Consider the following 13,852-nt stretch of genomic DNA (forward strand, 5'->3'; position numbering starts at 1 on the left):
GGAGTTCAAACTGGAAAAGTGTGAGGTGATGTATTTTGGAAGGTTAAACTTGAAGGCAGAGTACATATTTAATGGTAGGATACTTAACAGTATGGAAGAACAGAGGGACCATGGGGTCCAAATCCATATATCTCTGAAAGTAGCCGCACAGATTGATAGGATAGTTAAGAAGGCCTATGGTATGCTGGTCTTCATTAATTTGGATATTAATTTTGGAAGTCGTGAAGTAAATTGCTGGTGAGACCACACTTGGAGTATTGTGTTCAGTTCTGGTCTCCTTATTAGAGGAAAGATGTGCAAAGGAGATTTACCAGCATGTGGACAGGATTAGAAAATGTCTTATGAGGCTCATTTAGCAGAGATGAGACTTTTTTCTTTATCTTTGGAGTGAAAAAGGATGAAAGGTGACTTAATAGAGGTCTACAAGATGATGAGAGGCATAAATAAGGTAGACAGCCAGCACCTTTTTCCCAGGGCACCAGAGGACACCTGTACAAAGTGAAGTGCGGAATGTTTAGGGGAGACATCAGGGGTAAGTTATTTACACAGAGTCCTGGTGCATTGACTGCATTGCCAGGGGTGGTGATGCTGAAACAATGGGGGCATTGAAGAGCCTCTTGGGCGGGCACATGGATGAAATGAAAATAGCCGGTTATGAGATAGGGGAGGGGTTAGGTTTTTTTTAGTCAGCACAACATCGTAGGCCGAAGGGCTTGTACTGTGCTACTGTAATGTTCTATGTTAAATGAAGGTTCATCAGCAATTGGTATGTTCAAATATTGTCTATGATATCAACCTATGGTGGCCTCATGCACCAATGTGAAAACCTTTTTGAAACTTAGAATATTACTAAAGGGAACAGATTTATTTTTGTTCTTTGGCATTGCAACTTGATTCTGATCCAACAGTCTTCAATCTGCAAATAAAAGGAAGGGGTTTGTTTCCCCAGTGGACCGTGGGAGTAAGAAGACAAATTACAATAAATGTTGTGGTATGCTGAGCGAATGGGACAAAACGGGGTTGACTTGCAATAATATTTATTGGTGTAGAAATTGCCATTTATACTTTTTGCTTGATTTTCCTGTATTATTAGAGTAGGGGGATTAAATCATGAGAAAACGGAGTATGCAATAGCTTGAGGAAAAATGCAAAACTTTTTATTTTTCTGCACTGAATTCTTCTCTGTGTTAACATTTGAGTATGATGGAGAGTCTCAATGGGCTGAAGTTCAATGAGGCAGAGTCGATTACTGTGCAGCAGTAATCTTCTGCTACCTCTTGGTTAGCTGGTGTCAGTTTACTGACGACTGTTCCCAATTGGCCCTGCTTGTTTGAGCTAGGATTACTTTCCATGAAGGTGTGGCTCTTGACTTTTTCTGGTTGGGAAAACTGGCCTCCTTGTTTTTTGCACAAGGGTTTAAATCTCTGACCAGGGAGTAAGTAATCACAGAGCTGCCTCTCCAGCTGCTATCTGGTTCCCAGTTGAGGAAAGTTCTGCAGCTCAGATATGGCTGGACTGTGGATTTTTTTCTGCCCTCTTCCATCATTCCCAGTAAGTTTCTTCTTCACAGATTCCACACTGCCTGTTTCTAAACAGCATAAAGTGCCCTATTGAATCGTGCATGGTCTCCATAAGCAGTGCAATTTTGTGAGTGGCTTTTGTCAGTTAAAGCTATACTCCACTTGGTAAATGCCTGATGTGCCTCTTCAAGGGTTTGTTCACTCTTGTTCCAGGTAGATTTGTAACTTGTCAAAAGATGAGTACCATCTTTTTGTGGAATCTGGCTCCACTCCAGCAGTGGCTACTACTCTGGAACCTTTGGCTAATGAGTTGTGGAAAGAGAGAAGTGTCCAGATTCTGCAAGTTAGCCTTCTGAACACAGAAATAAGTTGAAACAGGAGATGACCGGGATTCAGTGACGCAGAAAGTTCCAGTGATCGCTCATACCTGTACTATCAAATGCACCTTATCCTCTGAAATTTTTCAGAGCGCCACTTCTCATCCCTCAACTGTTTCCATGGGGACTCTTTATTTTTCTCTCTTCTCCACCCCCCCCCCCCCAACCACCCCCTCCCCAACCAAATAGTATGCATTCTGATACAACAGGCTGCAAACATCGCCCACATCACACTGTGTGTACACTGCTGTAGGTAGTCAACCGTGACTGGTGCGACACTGAACCCTCTTGCAGAAGGTTCACACAGCTGGAGTTGACCTGCATGGGTCATGTAGCTGCATCCCTGTGGAGGAATGATGTAGACAATCGGTGAAGTGCCATTGCAGAGTTCATGGCCAGTGATGGAGCTGAAACCAAAAAAAGGTGACAGTATCCTCATGCTCATATCTCATCTCACACCCCTCTGCCTGCTAATCGCTCAGACTCTTCTGATTTAAAAGCTGCAGATATGCAAACTTGCTTCTCTTGTTTTTCCTTCCTTTCCTTGCCACAACATTCCTCTTGCTTCTTTTGGATAACCAAAAATTGCCTGTGGTTATTTAATGGTAATAGATATTTTAGGGTCCTCTACTGGCATCACCTACGGCTCCTAGAACGTTTCCATCAGCGCTGTCTCCGCTCCATCCTCAACATTCATTGGAATGACTTCATCACCAACATCGAAGTACTCGAGTTGGCAGAGTCCGCAAGCATCGAATCCACACTGCTGAAGACCCAACTGCGCTGGGTGGGTCATGTCTCTGGAATGGAGGACCATCGCCTTCCCAAGATTGTGTTATATGGCGAGCTCTCCACTGGCCAATGAGACAGAGGTGCACCAAAGAAGAGGTACAAGGACTGCTTAAAGAAATCTCTTGGTGACTGCCACATTGACCACCGCCAGTGGGCTGATATTGCCTCCAACCGTGCATCTTGGCGCCTCACAGTTCAGCGGGCTGCAACCCCCTTTGAAGAAGACCGCAGGGCCCACCTCACTGACAAAAGACAAAGGAGGAAAAACCCAACACCCAACCCCAACCAACCAATTTTCCCTTGCAACCGCTGCAACCGTGCCTGCCTGTCCCACATCGGACTTGTTAACCTTAACCATTTCATCTGATGTAAGGATCGACAAAGAGATAGACAACAGACTTGCCAAGGCAAATAGCGCCTTTGGAAGACTACACAAAAGAGTCTGGAAAAACAATCACCTGAAGAAACACACAAAGATCAGCGTGTACAGAGCCGTTGTCATACCCACGCTCCTGTTCGGCTCCGAATCATGGGTCCTCTACCGGCATCACCTACGGCTCCTAGAACGCTTCCATCAGCTCTGTCTCCGCTCCATCCTCAACATTCATTGGAATGACTTCATCACCAACATCGAAGTACTCGAGCTGGAAGAGTCCGCAAGCATCGAATCCATGCTGCTGAAGATCCAGCTGCGCTGGTTGGGTCACGTCTCCAGAATGGAGGACCATCGCCTTCCCAAGATCGTGTTATATGGCGAGCTCTCCACTGGCCACCGTGACAGAGGTGCACCAAAGAAAAGGTACAAGGACTGCCTAAAGAAATCTCTTGGTGCCTGCCAAATTGACCACCGCCAGTGGGCTGATATCGCCTCCAACCGTGAATCATGGCACCTCACAGTTCGGCGGGCTGCAACCTCCTTTGAAGAAGACCGCAGAGCCCACCTCACTGACAAAAGACAAAGGAGGAAAAACCCAACCCCAACCAACCAATTTTCTCTTGCAACCACTGCAACCGTGCCTGCCTGTCCCGCATTGGACTTTTCAGTCACCAACGAGCCTGCAGCAGACGTGGACATACCCCTCCATAAATCTTCGTCCGCGAAGCCAAGCCAAAGAAGAAAAAAGAAAAAGAAAGAGATATTTTGGTCAGTTGCACTGTTTAGTTTAAAGGTTAATTTATGAGATCTGCTTTGGTCCAAGATGTGTAAAGAAATGGCCTGCTGCCAGCTCCGGGATGCTAACGTAATAAGCATCCTCCATTGCAGAAGGCTCAAATGAAGACTTCATGGTGGTGACCTCTGGAAGAAGACTATGTCTGCACAATGAAATGTTGGATTTGTGGCAGATTTGTCAGAAAGCCTTTCATGAAACATGAGATCCAGCACCAATCATGCCAAGTGAGGGAGCCCATCAAATCCAGTACCATATTTGTATGCTCAACAATGATGGAACATCTGAAGGCAGATGCTCTCTGATTCCACTGTAGTACCAGCAGAAGCCACATAATATCTGAATCCTTGAACAATATTTTGTCCATACCTAGATTAAAGGCTTAAGCCTAAAATGTTGGTTTGACCTACTGAGTTTCTCCAGCATTGTGTTTTCACTCCCAGCACCATAGTTGGTGGTTTTCCATCAGCCGTGATGCAACTGTTAGGGAAGAATGGATGACACAGAATGGGTAAAGGATATAGATGGCAGGTAATACAGACCAGTTTAAGAGTCATTGGTTCATCTTGAGGCATTTGTCATGCATTGGTTGTAAATTTGGCTTGGAATTCTTCTTGATCTTGCACTGTGGGCATGAATTCACAGGAAGTGAGGAGGATGGTACAGTGAGGGTTGTTAATGAACATGGACTTGAGCAAGAAATTAAAATCCAATTGGCATGCAAAAGGCCATCACAAACCTCAATTGATGTTCAGTACTGAAGGGATGTGGCACAATTGGTTTCAAATGCCATGAAGTGAATGAATAATGCTTGCTACTTAGCAACTGCATCTTGATTAATTGTGGTGCCAGTGTAGTGGAATGGAGTAGAATTAAGATGTGACTGCTGTCATATCAGTGAGCATTGACTTGCATGGATTTACCATCCTTCAGTGTAATCCATGCAAGCTGAGACATACTTCTGAATTGATTGGTGCTCAGAAAGTGCTGCAAATACAATTAATAACGGCCTACTCCAAGTAGAAGGCTCTCAAATCCATGGGCTCGCTTCATATCAGACAGAAATATAAGAAAAATGGCAACTTTTTCAAAGCAGCATCTGCTACTTCTCTTGGCCAGTGGTGGTGTGGCATGGTGGAAATAAACATGAAACTTGTATCGCAGGAATACTTTGTGGAATTTGAGAAGGTGAGATGGGGTTGTAATATATTTTGGGACCAGCTTTACACAACTATGCTTTATTTCAAATCTCACGAGTAAAGTTTGAAGATTTTTTTGGTCTTTTTTTTTTTTGCTCTACTCTTTCCTCCAAATGTTTGTTTTATTTCATTCAAGTGCCTTGCTGTTCGGCATGGGCAATCATGTCTCTCCATCCATCATAATCCCTGGCCCTACGAATTGTAGTTGTTGCCTCCTCTGTTCTCCTTCGGTAAAGGCTCCTTCTTTGAGCTGAGACCGTTGTCGATGTTGAGTTTATGATTGTACAAGGGAAAAATACTGAAGTGGTTTCAGTTGCAGTGTCCACAATGGAAAGGTAACCCTGGACATTGATCAACAGATTTATCCGCCCAGTGTTTTTAGTTTCACAACAAAAATTCCAATTTGTAGAATCTGCTTGTAAAAAAAAAACCATCCACCATCTGCAATTCATGGCTTCACGTGACCCAGATGGCGAAGCTAAACAGGTACTACACCTTGCCCAAGGGTGACCTGTTGGCTATTGGACGGAAGGAGTACCTTACACCTCCTTTTGCTGAACACCAACACTGACTTGTTTTATTTACCAAAGGAAAACCAAACAATGAACAAGTTCTATTTATGAATTTTTTTTCTCTTTGCAAAGTTAACTCCTTCTAAAGGAGGAAGTTGATTGGCACCTGCTGCAAGCACAAATCATTGTCTACAAGGAGCCCAGCACCAGCAACACAGCCTTTGCTAAGCCTCATGCATGCTGCTAGATTGTGCCCACTAAACTTAACCAATGCCTGCTACTGGATCTTTCGCAAACAGGCTTGATCGCAAGCCAATTGTGTGTGACCACGATAGTTGCAGGGAGTTGGTTGTGGCTGCTCATGGCAAGTCAGAATAACAAGCTAGCAACTTCCCTGAGCATTTGAATTCCAGTGACTGCTATCAAATATTCTGATCTTCATAAAGCATTTTGCAGAAAATCTACAACACCCAAAAATTCCAAAGGATACCTTGCAAAACTCCACATTAATTTTATAAACCTTCTGTATACTCCTCTCCAGGGAAATAATAATTTAATCCAAATTAATTGATTGTTCCCTGGGAAGTGGTTGTGAAAACTTTTATCAAAGACTAAAGGATTTCCTTATTTTTTATTTCTAATTTGCACACTCCTTTGCCAAATAAATTGGGTATCTCTCCAACTCTGCTGAATATCAAGGCAAGGTTCATGCAGTACTTGCAGTACGTTATTTCCAAGTGGGAAAACAAACGTCTCTTGTTTTTCAACCAAAGTCTACAGTGTCACGTCAACTCTGCCAGCACGAAAGGGTGACCTGTCCCAGTACTGATATCATGGGAAGCAGGAACAGATCATTTGCCTTCAGCCTGCTCCACATTCAATAGAATTGTGAGTGATCATCTTTAACAGCTATTTTCTTGCACTATCCCTGCATCATAGAATTGCCAATGCACTAAAGGGTGACGTTTAGCCCATTGAGTTTGTCCAGGTCCTTTTGTATGACCCAATCCAGTTATTTACATTCCCTGCCTCTTCTCCCATATTCCTGCAATTTTGTTTACCTTCAAGTACTTGCTTTAATGTCACAATTGAAATAGCTTCTACCTTCCTTTCAGGAAAAATATTATTTCTGTCACCTTTAGTTCTTTTGTGGTCTCTAATTCATCAATCCAAATGGTTTCTGTTTATTCCTTTGATCCATTATAATTTTGAACATTTCTGATAGTCTTTTCTAACCAGATCAGCCCATACTTCTCCAGGTCTTGCATGGAATTGAAGGTTTCTGCTTGTTCTTATAAATCTGTCATGTTTTTCAGGTTTCTTATTCTTCCTTCAGTATGTGGCCTGGAATTGGACCGACTAGTCTACTCATGGCCAAACAAAAGTTCAACATAATTTCCTTGTTGTAGCATATACAGTGCTCTCCATAATGTTTGGGACAAATACACAATTTTTCCATATATTTTCCCCTCCACGGTGATAAATTTGTAATCAAGCAATACACACGATTAAAGTATATATTCCAGGTTTTAATAAAAGTTATTTGTATGCATTTTGTTTTGACCATGTAGAAATTGCAGCACTTTTTATACATACTGCTGTCCTCTCATTTCAGGGCACCAGAATATTTGGTATATACCAATTGTATATATCTTAAAGCAGTCATGTTTAGTACATTATTGCATATCCCTTGCATGCAATGACTGCTTGAAATCTGTGATTCAGAAATATCACCAGGTGCTGAGTATCTTCTCTGGTGATGTTGTGCCAGACTTCTACTGCAGCTGTTTTTAGCTCCTACATGTTTTGGGGGTTGTCCCCTTAAGTTTTCTTTCAGCACATGGAAGGCATGCTCGATTGGATTTAAGTTGGGTGACCAACTTGTCCATTAAAAATATTTCAAGTTTTTAAGATTTCAAAAACTCCTTTGTTGCTTCAGCAGTATGTTTAGGATTATTGTCTTGCTATAGGATGAAGTGCCATCCAAGGAGTTTCAAACTTACTCAAGCTTGAGCAGCTGAGATGTTTCTATACCCATCAGAATTTGTTTTGCTACTGCAATCAGCAGGTACATCATCATTAAAGATAAGTGTGGCAGTACCTGTGACAACCATACATGCCCTGGCCATAACACACCCACCACCATATTTCACAGATGAAATGATATGCTTTGGATCTTGGGCAGTTCTTTTATCTCTCCACACTTTGGTCTTGCCATCACACAGGTTAATCTTGGTCTCCTCTATTCGCAAAATAATTTTTCAGAATTCTGCAGTCACTTTTAAATATTTCTTGGCAAACTGTAACCTGGCCAACCTGTTTCTGTGGTTAACTGGTGGTTTGCATCTTGCAGTGTAGCCTCTGTATTTCTGTTCATGAAGTCTTCTGAAGACAGTGGTCATTGACACATCTATACCAATACATTTTTTTTATTAAAGTTATTCCAAACAGTAGATTTTGGTAATCCTAAGGTTTGGGTGATGTCTCTGAATGTTTTATTCTTTTTTTTCTGCCTCATAATAGCTTCTTAGATTTTCACTGGCACAACTCTGGTCATCATGTTGAAAAATGGCACCTTCAGTCTCCAAAGGTGATCAAAAAGCCTTGCTCTTTTATACCTGCACCAATGAAGGAATTAAACATCCTGAGTTATCACAAACACCCGTGAAACCAAATGTTCCTAACATTATGGTGCACTGAAATGGGGATTGTACATATATTTAAAAAAAAGGGCTTTAATTCTACATAGTCAGACCGAAATGTATACAAATAATCTTGAATAAAATCTGGAATGTGCACTTTGATCAGTTATGAATTGTTTGATTACAAATTTAAAACTGCGGAGCACAGGGGCAAATAAAAGAAAAGAAAAAGTGTCTTTGTCCCGAACACTATGGAGGGCACTGTTTACAAATTCTAAGCACCTGCCTGCCTCATGAAAAAGGTGCCGCTGTCGCTTGTGTGGACCACGGGGAGCAAGGGAGTGGAGATGCAGTGCTCCCATGGGGTCCAGCCACCCAGTCAACTGCCATCGGCTCCAAACGGGCTTTGAACAGCCCATTGAGGGAGCCGACGGGAGTTTTTATTTGAAATCCCACAACTGTAGGTCTGCGCCCACAATGGTGGTGCTACTAATCAGCAGCAGACTCTGGTGAGCAGGACACCAGAGGATGGGAAGATCACCAACCGTCTGAGAGGGAGGAATGGAGGAGACAGCCCGTGGGGGCGGGGAACACTGAGACGGACCGGTGAGGAGGCTCTGCGGCTGAGGGACCGAGTGCATGCGGTGGGCTGCTGGAGACTCGAAGTGAGGAACTCGCAAAAGCTGTGGGCTGCAGGAGACTGTTGTTGGGAGACTTATGCTGGGCTGCAGACTGCTGGAGACTGGCTGAAGAGGCACCAGGCATCGGAATCGGGATGGAAGAGGTGCTGAAGGGTACCTGACAGTCTCAGAGATTCAGATCTGGAGCTCGGGTTGCCAATGGTTTGGACTGAACTCTGTGTGGCTGAGGGGGCTGCAAAAATGTTGGAGGCGAACCTGCCAACATTTGGTGACTCTGGGAGAACTTTTTTTTGCTTCTCTCTCTCTGTAAGAACTATAAGAGGTGCTTAAGCAATTCCTACTGGTGGTGAATCTGTCTGCCTTGCAGCAGGCAAAAAGAAATTTCATAAAATACGACACTGTTTTATTACTATGACAATTAATTGAATCTTGACCATTCCCAACTTATACTACCACCTCCAAGGATCTGTATACGTGTATCCTGACCTGTCTGTAGCTGTAGCTCTTTTATCATGATCTAGATTTGCTAACAGTTCTACAGGGAACTGACAGAGTATACCTTCCTCACATGTCTTTGTAAGTGCAAGTGAACACAGGTGTGAAACTTGTTAGTTTGCTTCTGCTGACCATTTCCCAGCAGAGCTTTGCCTTTGGACTCTTTATGTAGTGGTCAAGGGTAGAACTGCAGTTTGCTGGATTTCCCCCACATTTAGAGCTCAGCACAACCCTATTACCTTGCCAGCTCCCAGGAGCAAATCTGGCACTGACTGTAGGGAGTTTGTATGTTCTCCCCATGTTCGTTTGGGTTTCCTTCAGGTGTTCCAGTTTCCTCTCACCCTTCAAATCATATGGAGGTTGTAGGTTAATCGGGTGTTTGGGTAGCATGGACTCCTGGGCTGAAAGAACCTGTAACTGTACTGTATGTCTAAATTCAAATAAAAAGAAAATTACACTGAGGAACGTGGTGACCTTTGAGCTGATTGATTTGGTTGCAATTGTATAGCTTCAAGAAGGTTTTAAAAAAAGTAATTTACCAGTACTTTTTTAATTCTTCCTAATCATTTGTTTTAATAGTTTTAATTCTCGTTCCCCTTCATATTTAATCTTTTTTAGATGTTTTTGAATGTAGGGGGACATACAGGTCAATGACTTTCATGGCCTTTTTTAAATTTTAATTTGAGAGTTACAGCACAGTTACAGGCCCTTCCTGCCCAAATAAACCAATTAACCTACAAACCCCCATACGTTTTTTGAGGGTGGGAGGAAACCGGGGCACCAGAGGAAAACCACATGGTCATGGAGAGAACAGACAAACTCATCAAAGATAACGTTGGATTTGAGCTCTGGTCACATGCGCTGTAATAGAGTTGAGCTAACCAATATGCTAAATATGCTGCCCTGACTTGCTCTGTCCCACTAAAATGCTTTAGTCATATAATAAAGACACCTCTCCCACCTCCTGAATACATGGATTACAGCTGTGCAGATGGTCTCAGCTCACAGGATTCACTTTCTGCATGAAGATAGCCACTAGTTTGATTTTAATGAAGTTCGGTGGCAAGTGCAAGAGATGGGCCCTTGCTAGGAAACACCAGGACAGTATATATAGTCTCCTTGTTCTTCATCTCTCACTCATTCTTGTAGTTTATCTGTGGTTGAAGTTTGTCACTCTACTTATGATTTACCAAAGTTTGTGCCATCCTGAAGATTTTGACATTGTATTGGTACATCATGTGATCTAGCTTCATGTCCTGGAGACCAACCCTGCATCACCAGAAAAACCCTGTGGACTATTTTTTATTTCTATTCCTCAGCCCATTTCCTTTGTTGTTACAACTGTACCTAAGGTGATGTAGAGTCCTTTGTTTTGTTCTCTACACTTTTCTTGGAGCTGTCTGAGGGCAAAGACCATGTCAGTGGTTCCTCTGTTAGCGCGAAAGCCGCACTGTGATTCTGGGAGAATATTCTCAGCGACACTAGGTATTATTCTATTTAGTAGAATCCTAGCGAAGATTTTGCCTGCAATGGAGAGCAACGTGATTCCCCTGTAGTTTGAGCAGTCTGATTTCTCGCCTTTGTTTTTGTACAGGGTGATGATGGTGGCATCACGAAGATCCTGAGGCAGTTTACCTTGGTCCCAACAAAGCTTGAAAAACTCATGCAGTTTGGCATGCAGAGTTTTGCCGCCAGCCTTCCAGACTTCTGGGGGGATTCCATCCATACCTGCTGCTTTGCCACTTTTCAGTTGTTCGATTGCCTTATATGTCTCATCCAGGGTGGGAACCTCATCCAGCTCTAGCCTTAGGGGCTGTTGAGGGAGCTGGAGCAGGGCGGAATCTTGGACTGAGCGGTTGGTACTGAAAAGAGATTGGAAGTGTTCTGACCATCGGTTGAGGATGGAGATCTTGTCACCTTTGTTGACCTCACCAAAGCCTTCGACACCGTGAGCAGGAAAGGGCTTTGGCAAATACTAGAGCGCATCGGATGTCCCCCAAAGTTCCTCAACATGATTATCCAACTGCACGAAAACCAACAAGGTCGGGTCAGATACAGCAATGAGCTCTCTGAACCCTTCTCCATTAACAATGGCGTGAAGCAAGGCTGTGTTCTCACACCAACCCTCTTTTCAATCTTCTTCAGCATGATGCTGAACCAAGCCATGAAAGACCCCAACAATGAAGACACTGTTTACATCCGGTACCGCACGGATGGCAGTCTCTTCAATCTGAGGCGCCTGCAAGCTCACACCAAGACACAAGAGAAACTTGTCCGTGACCTACTCTTTGCAGACGATGCCGCTTTAGTTGCCCATTCAGAGCCAGCTCTTCAGCGCTTGACGTCCTGCTTTGCAGAAACTGCCAAAATGTTTGGCCTGGAAGTCAGCCTGAAGAAAACTGAGGTCCTCCATCAGCCAGCTCCCCACCATGACTACCAGCCCACCCACATCTCCATCGGGTACACAAAACTCAAAACGGTCAACCAGTTTACCTATCTCGGCTGCACCATTTCATCCGATGCAAGGATCGACAATGAGATAGACAACAGACTCACCAAGGCAAATAGCGCCTTTGGAAGACTACACAAAAGAGTCTGGAAAAACAACCAACTGAAAAACCTCACAAAGATAAGCGTATACAGAGCCGTTGTCATACCCACACTCCTGTTCGGCTCCGAATCATGGGTCCTCTACCGGCATCACCTACAGCTCCTAGAACGCTTCCACCAGCGTTGTCTCCGCTCCATCCTCAACATCCATTGGAGCGCTTCATCCCTAACGTCGAAGTACTCGAGATGGCAGAGGTCGACAGCATCGAGTCCACGCTGCTGAAGATCCAGCTGCGCTGGGTGGGTCACGTCTCCAGAATGGAGGACCATCGCCTTTCCAAGATCGTGTTATATGGCGATCTCTCCACTGGCCACCGTGACAGAGGTGCACCAAAGAAAAGGTACAAGGACTTCCTAAAGAAATCTCTTGGTGCCTGCCACATTGACCACCGCCAGTGGGCTGATCTCGCCTCAAACCGTGCATCTTGGCGCCTCACAGTTTGGCGGGCAGCAGCCTCCTTTGAAGAAGACCGCAGAGCCCACCTCACTGACAAAAGGCAAAGGAGGAAAAACCCAACACCCAACCCCAACCAACCAATTTTCCCTTGCAACCGCTGCAATCGTGTCTGCCTGTCCCGCATCGGACTGGTCAGCCACAAACGAGCCTGCAGCTGACGTGGACTTTTTACCCCCTCCATAAATCTTCGTCCGCGAAGCCAAGCCAAAGAAGAAACAACTGTACCTTTATTCACATGGCTTGATTCTCTTGGCATTCAAACATTTTGAACAGATTCAGTAATTGAACATGTGCAGCCTTTGGTGGAGAATTACAAAGATCCAGAATATTGTGAATGATAAAGTTTCTCCTAATCTTGATCATAGATTGCCAGTTTCTTATTCTGAAAAGAGACCCTCTGGAGTGGCACGGTTGGCATAGCAATTAGCGTAACATTATTACGGTGCTTGCGACCCAGGTTCAAATCTGGTGCTGTCTGTTCTCCCTGTGTCTGCCTGGGTTTCCTCTGGGTGCTCTGGTTTCCTCCCACCCTCCAAAAACATGAGGTTTGTAGGTTAAATGATATGTTTGGGTGCTGTGGGCTGAAAGAGCCTGTTACTGTCCTGTCCCTCTTTGGAGGGAGAAAAAGATTCAGAGATCCCAGCCAGAGCCCAGTATCTATTTCATCATATCTTCTAAGAATTGTATATATTTCAATATGGCATGATACGTCTTGAGTGAATTAAATTTTCTCCCATCTCTTTACAGTTTACCCGCTAAGCTGATCAATGGGGGCATTGCAGGCTTAATTGGTGTCACCTGTGTGTTTCCCATAGACTTGGCTAAAACACGACTTCAAAACCAGCAAAATGGCCAACGGATGTACAGCAGCATGTGAGTAGAGCGAAAGTTTTAATGAATTTAACACACCCATAAATATACATTTGATATTTGCCTAAAAAAAATCTTATAATAATCGGCAGCTGCCAGAAAACTGAAATGAAAACAGAAGATACTGGGGATTGTCAGCAAGGCAGTAGCTTTTGTGGACAGAAAGACAGTTAAGATTTCATGTTTGGTGACTTCTCCATTTTATTGGAGTTGTGAAGAAAGATCATTGTTCCGAAACATTCAACTTTTTTTTTGTCTCTTAAATGTAACCAGATGCACAGTATTAAGTATTTTATGTTATTAACTGGTCCTTTGAGATGTCCCAGAAATCAAAGCTACTATGGTATTGGGCAAAGATCAATTCATAGTAATTTTAATTTCTTTTTCTGTCATTAGTAATGCATTCTATGGATTCTAGCTCAACACATAGATTCAACAATTCGAACGGTACAGTGATGACCAGATGCTGAAACATTTAGAGGTTTTCCAATCCACATTTGCTGTCACAGTTGCTCGGAAATACAAGTGATAAATCAATGCCACGTTGAGGCCCTGAGTCTTTGAAATT

The 13,852-nt window shown here is 43.6% G+C and overlaps 2 protein-coding genes across 10 annotated transcripts in view; one reads left to right on the forward strand and one right to left on the reverse strand.

The window, feature by feature from the left end:
* The window catches only part of LOC138742504 (large ribosomal subunit protein P2-like), a 479,457-nt gene that overhangs the window by 177,083 nt on the left and 288,522 nt on the right, over positions 1-13,852 (reverse strand). The gene's annotated exons all lie outside the window — the stretch shown is intronic.
* The window catches only part of slc25a22a (solute carrier family 25 member 22a), a 148,292-nt gene that overhangs the window by 66,224 nt on the left and 68,216 nt on the right, over positions 1-13,852 (forward strand). For 7 of the 9 annotated variants that reach the window (XR_011344149.1, XM_069896771.1, XM_069896725.1 and 4 more), the window contains one exon: positions 13,162-13,287. Coding sequence is in view for 6 of the 9 variants with exons in the window: in XM_069896771.1 (XP_069752872.1) it covers positions 13,162-13,287 (126 nt within the window). In the remaining 3 variants the exon portion in view is untranslated. Of the gene's footprint in view, positions 1-6,342; positions 6,458-13,161; positions 13,288-13,852 lie in introns of all 9 variants that reach the window. The other 2 variants (XM_069896775.1, XM_069896783.1) reach the window with 1 other exon arrangement.

Source organism: Narcine bancroftii, chromosome 1, assembly GCF_036971445.1.
Source record: "Narcine bancroftii isolate sNarBan1 chromosome 1, sNarBan1.hap1, whole genome shotgun sequence".
Taxonomy (NCBI): domain Eukaryota; kingdom Metazoa; phylum Chordata; class Chondrichthyes; order Torpediniformes; family Narcinidae; genus Narcine; species Narcine bancroftii.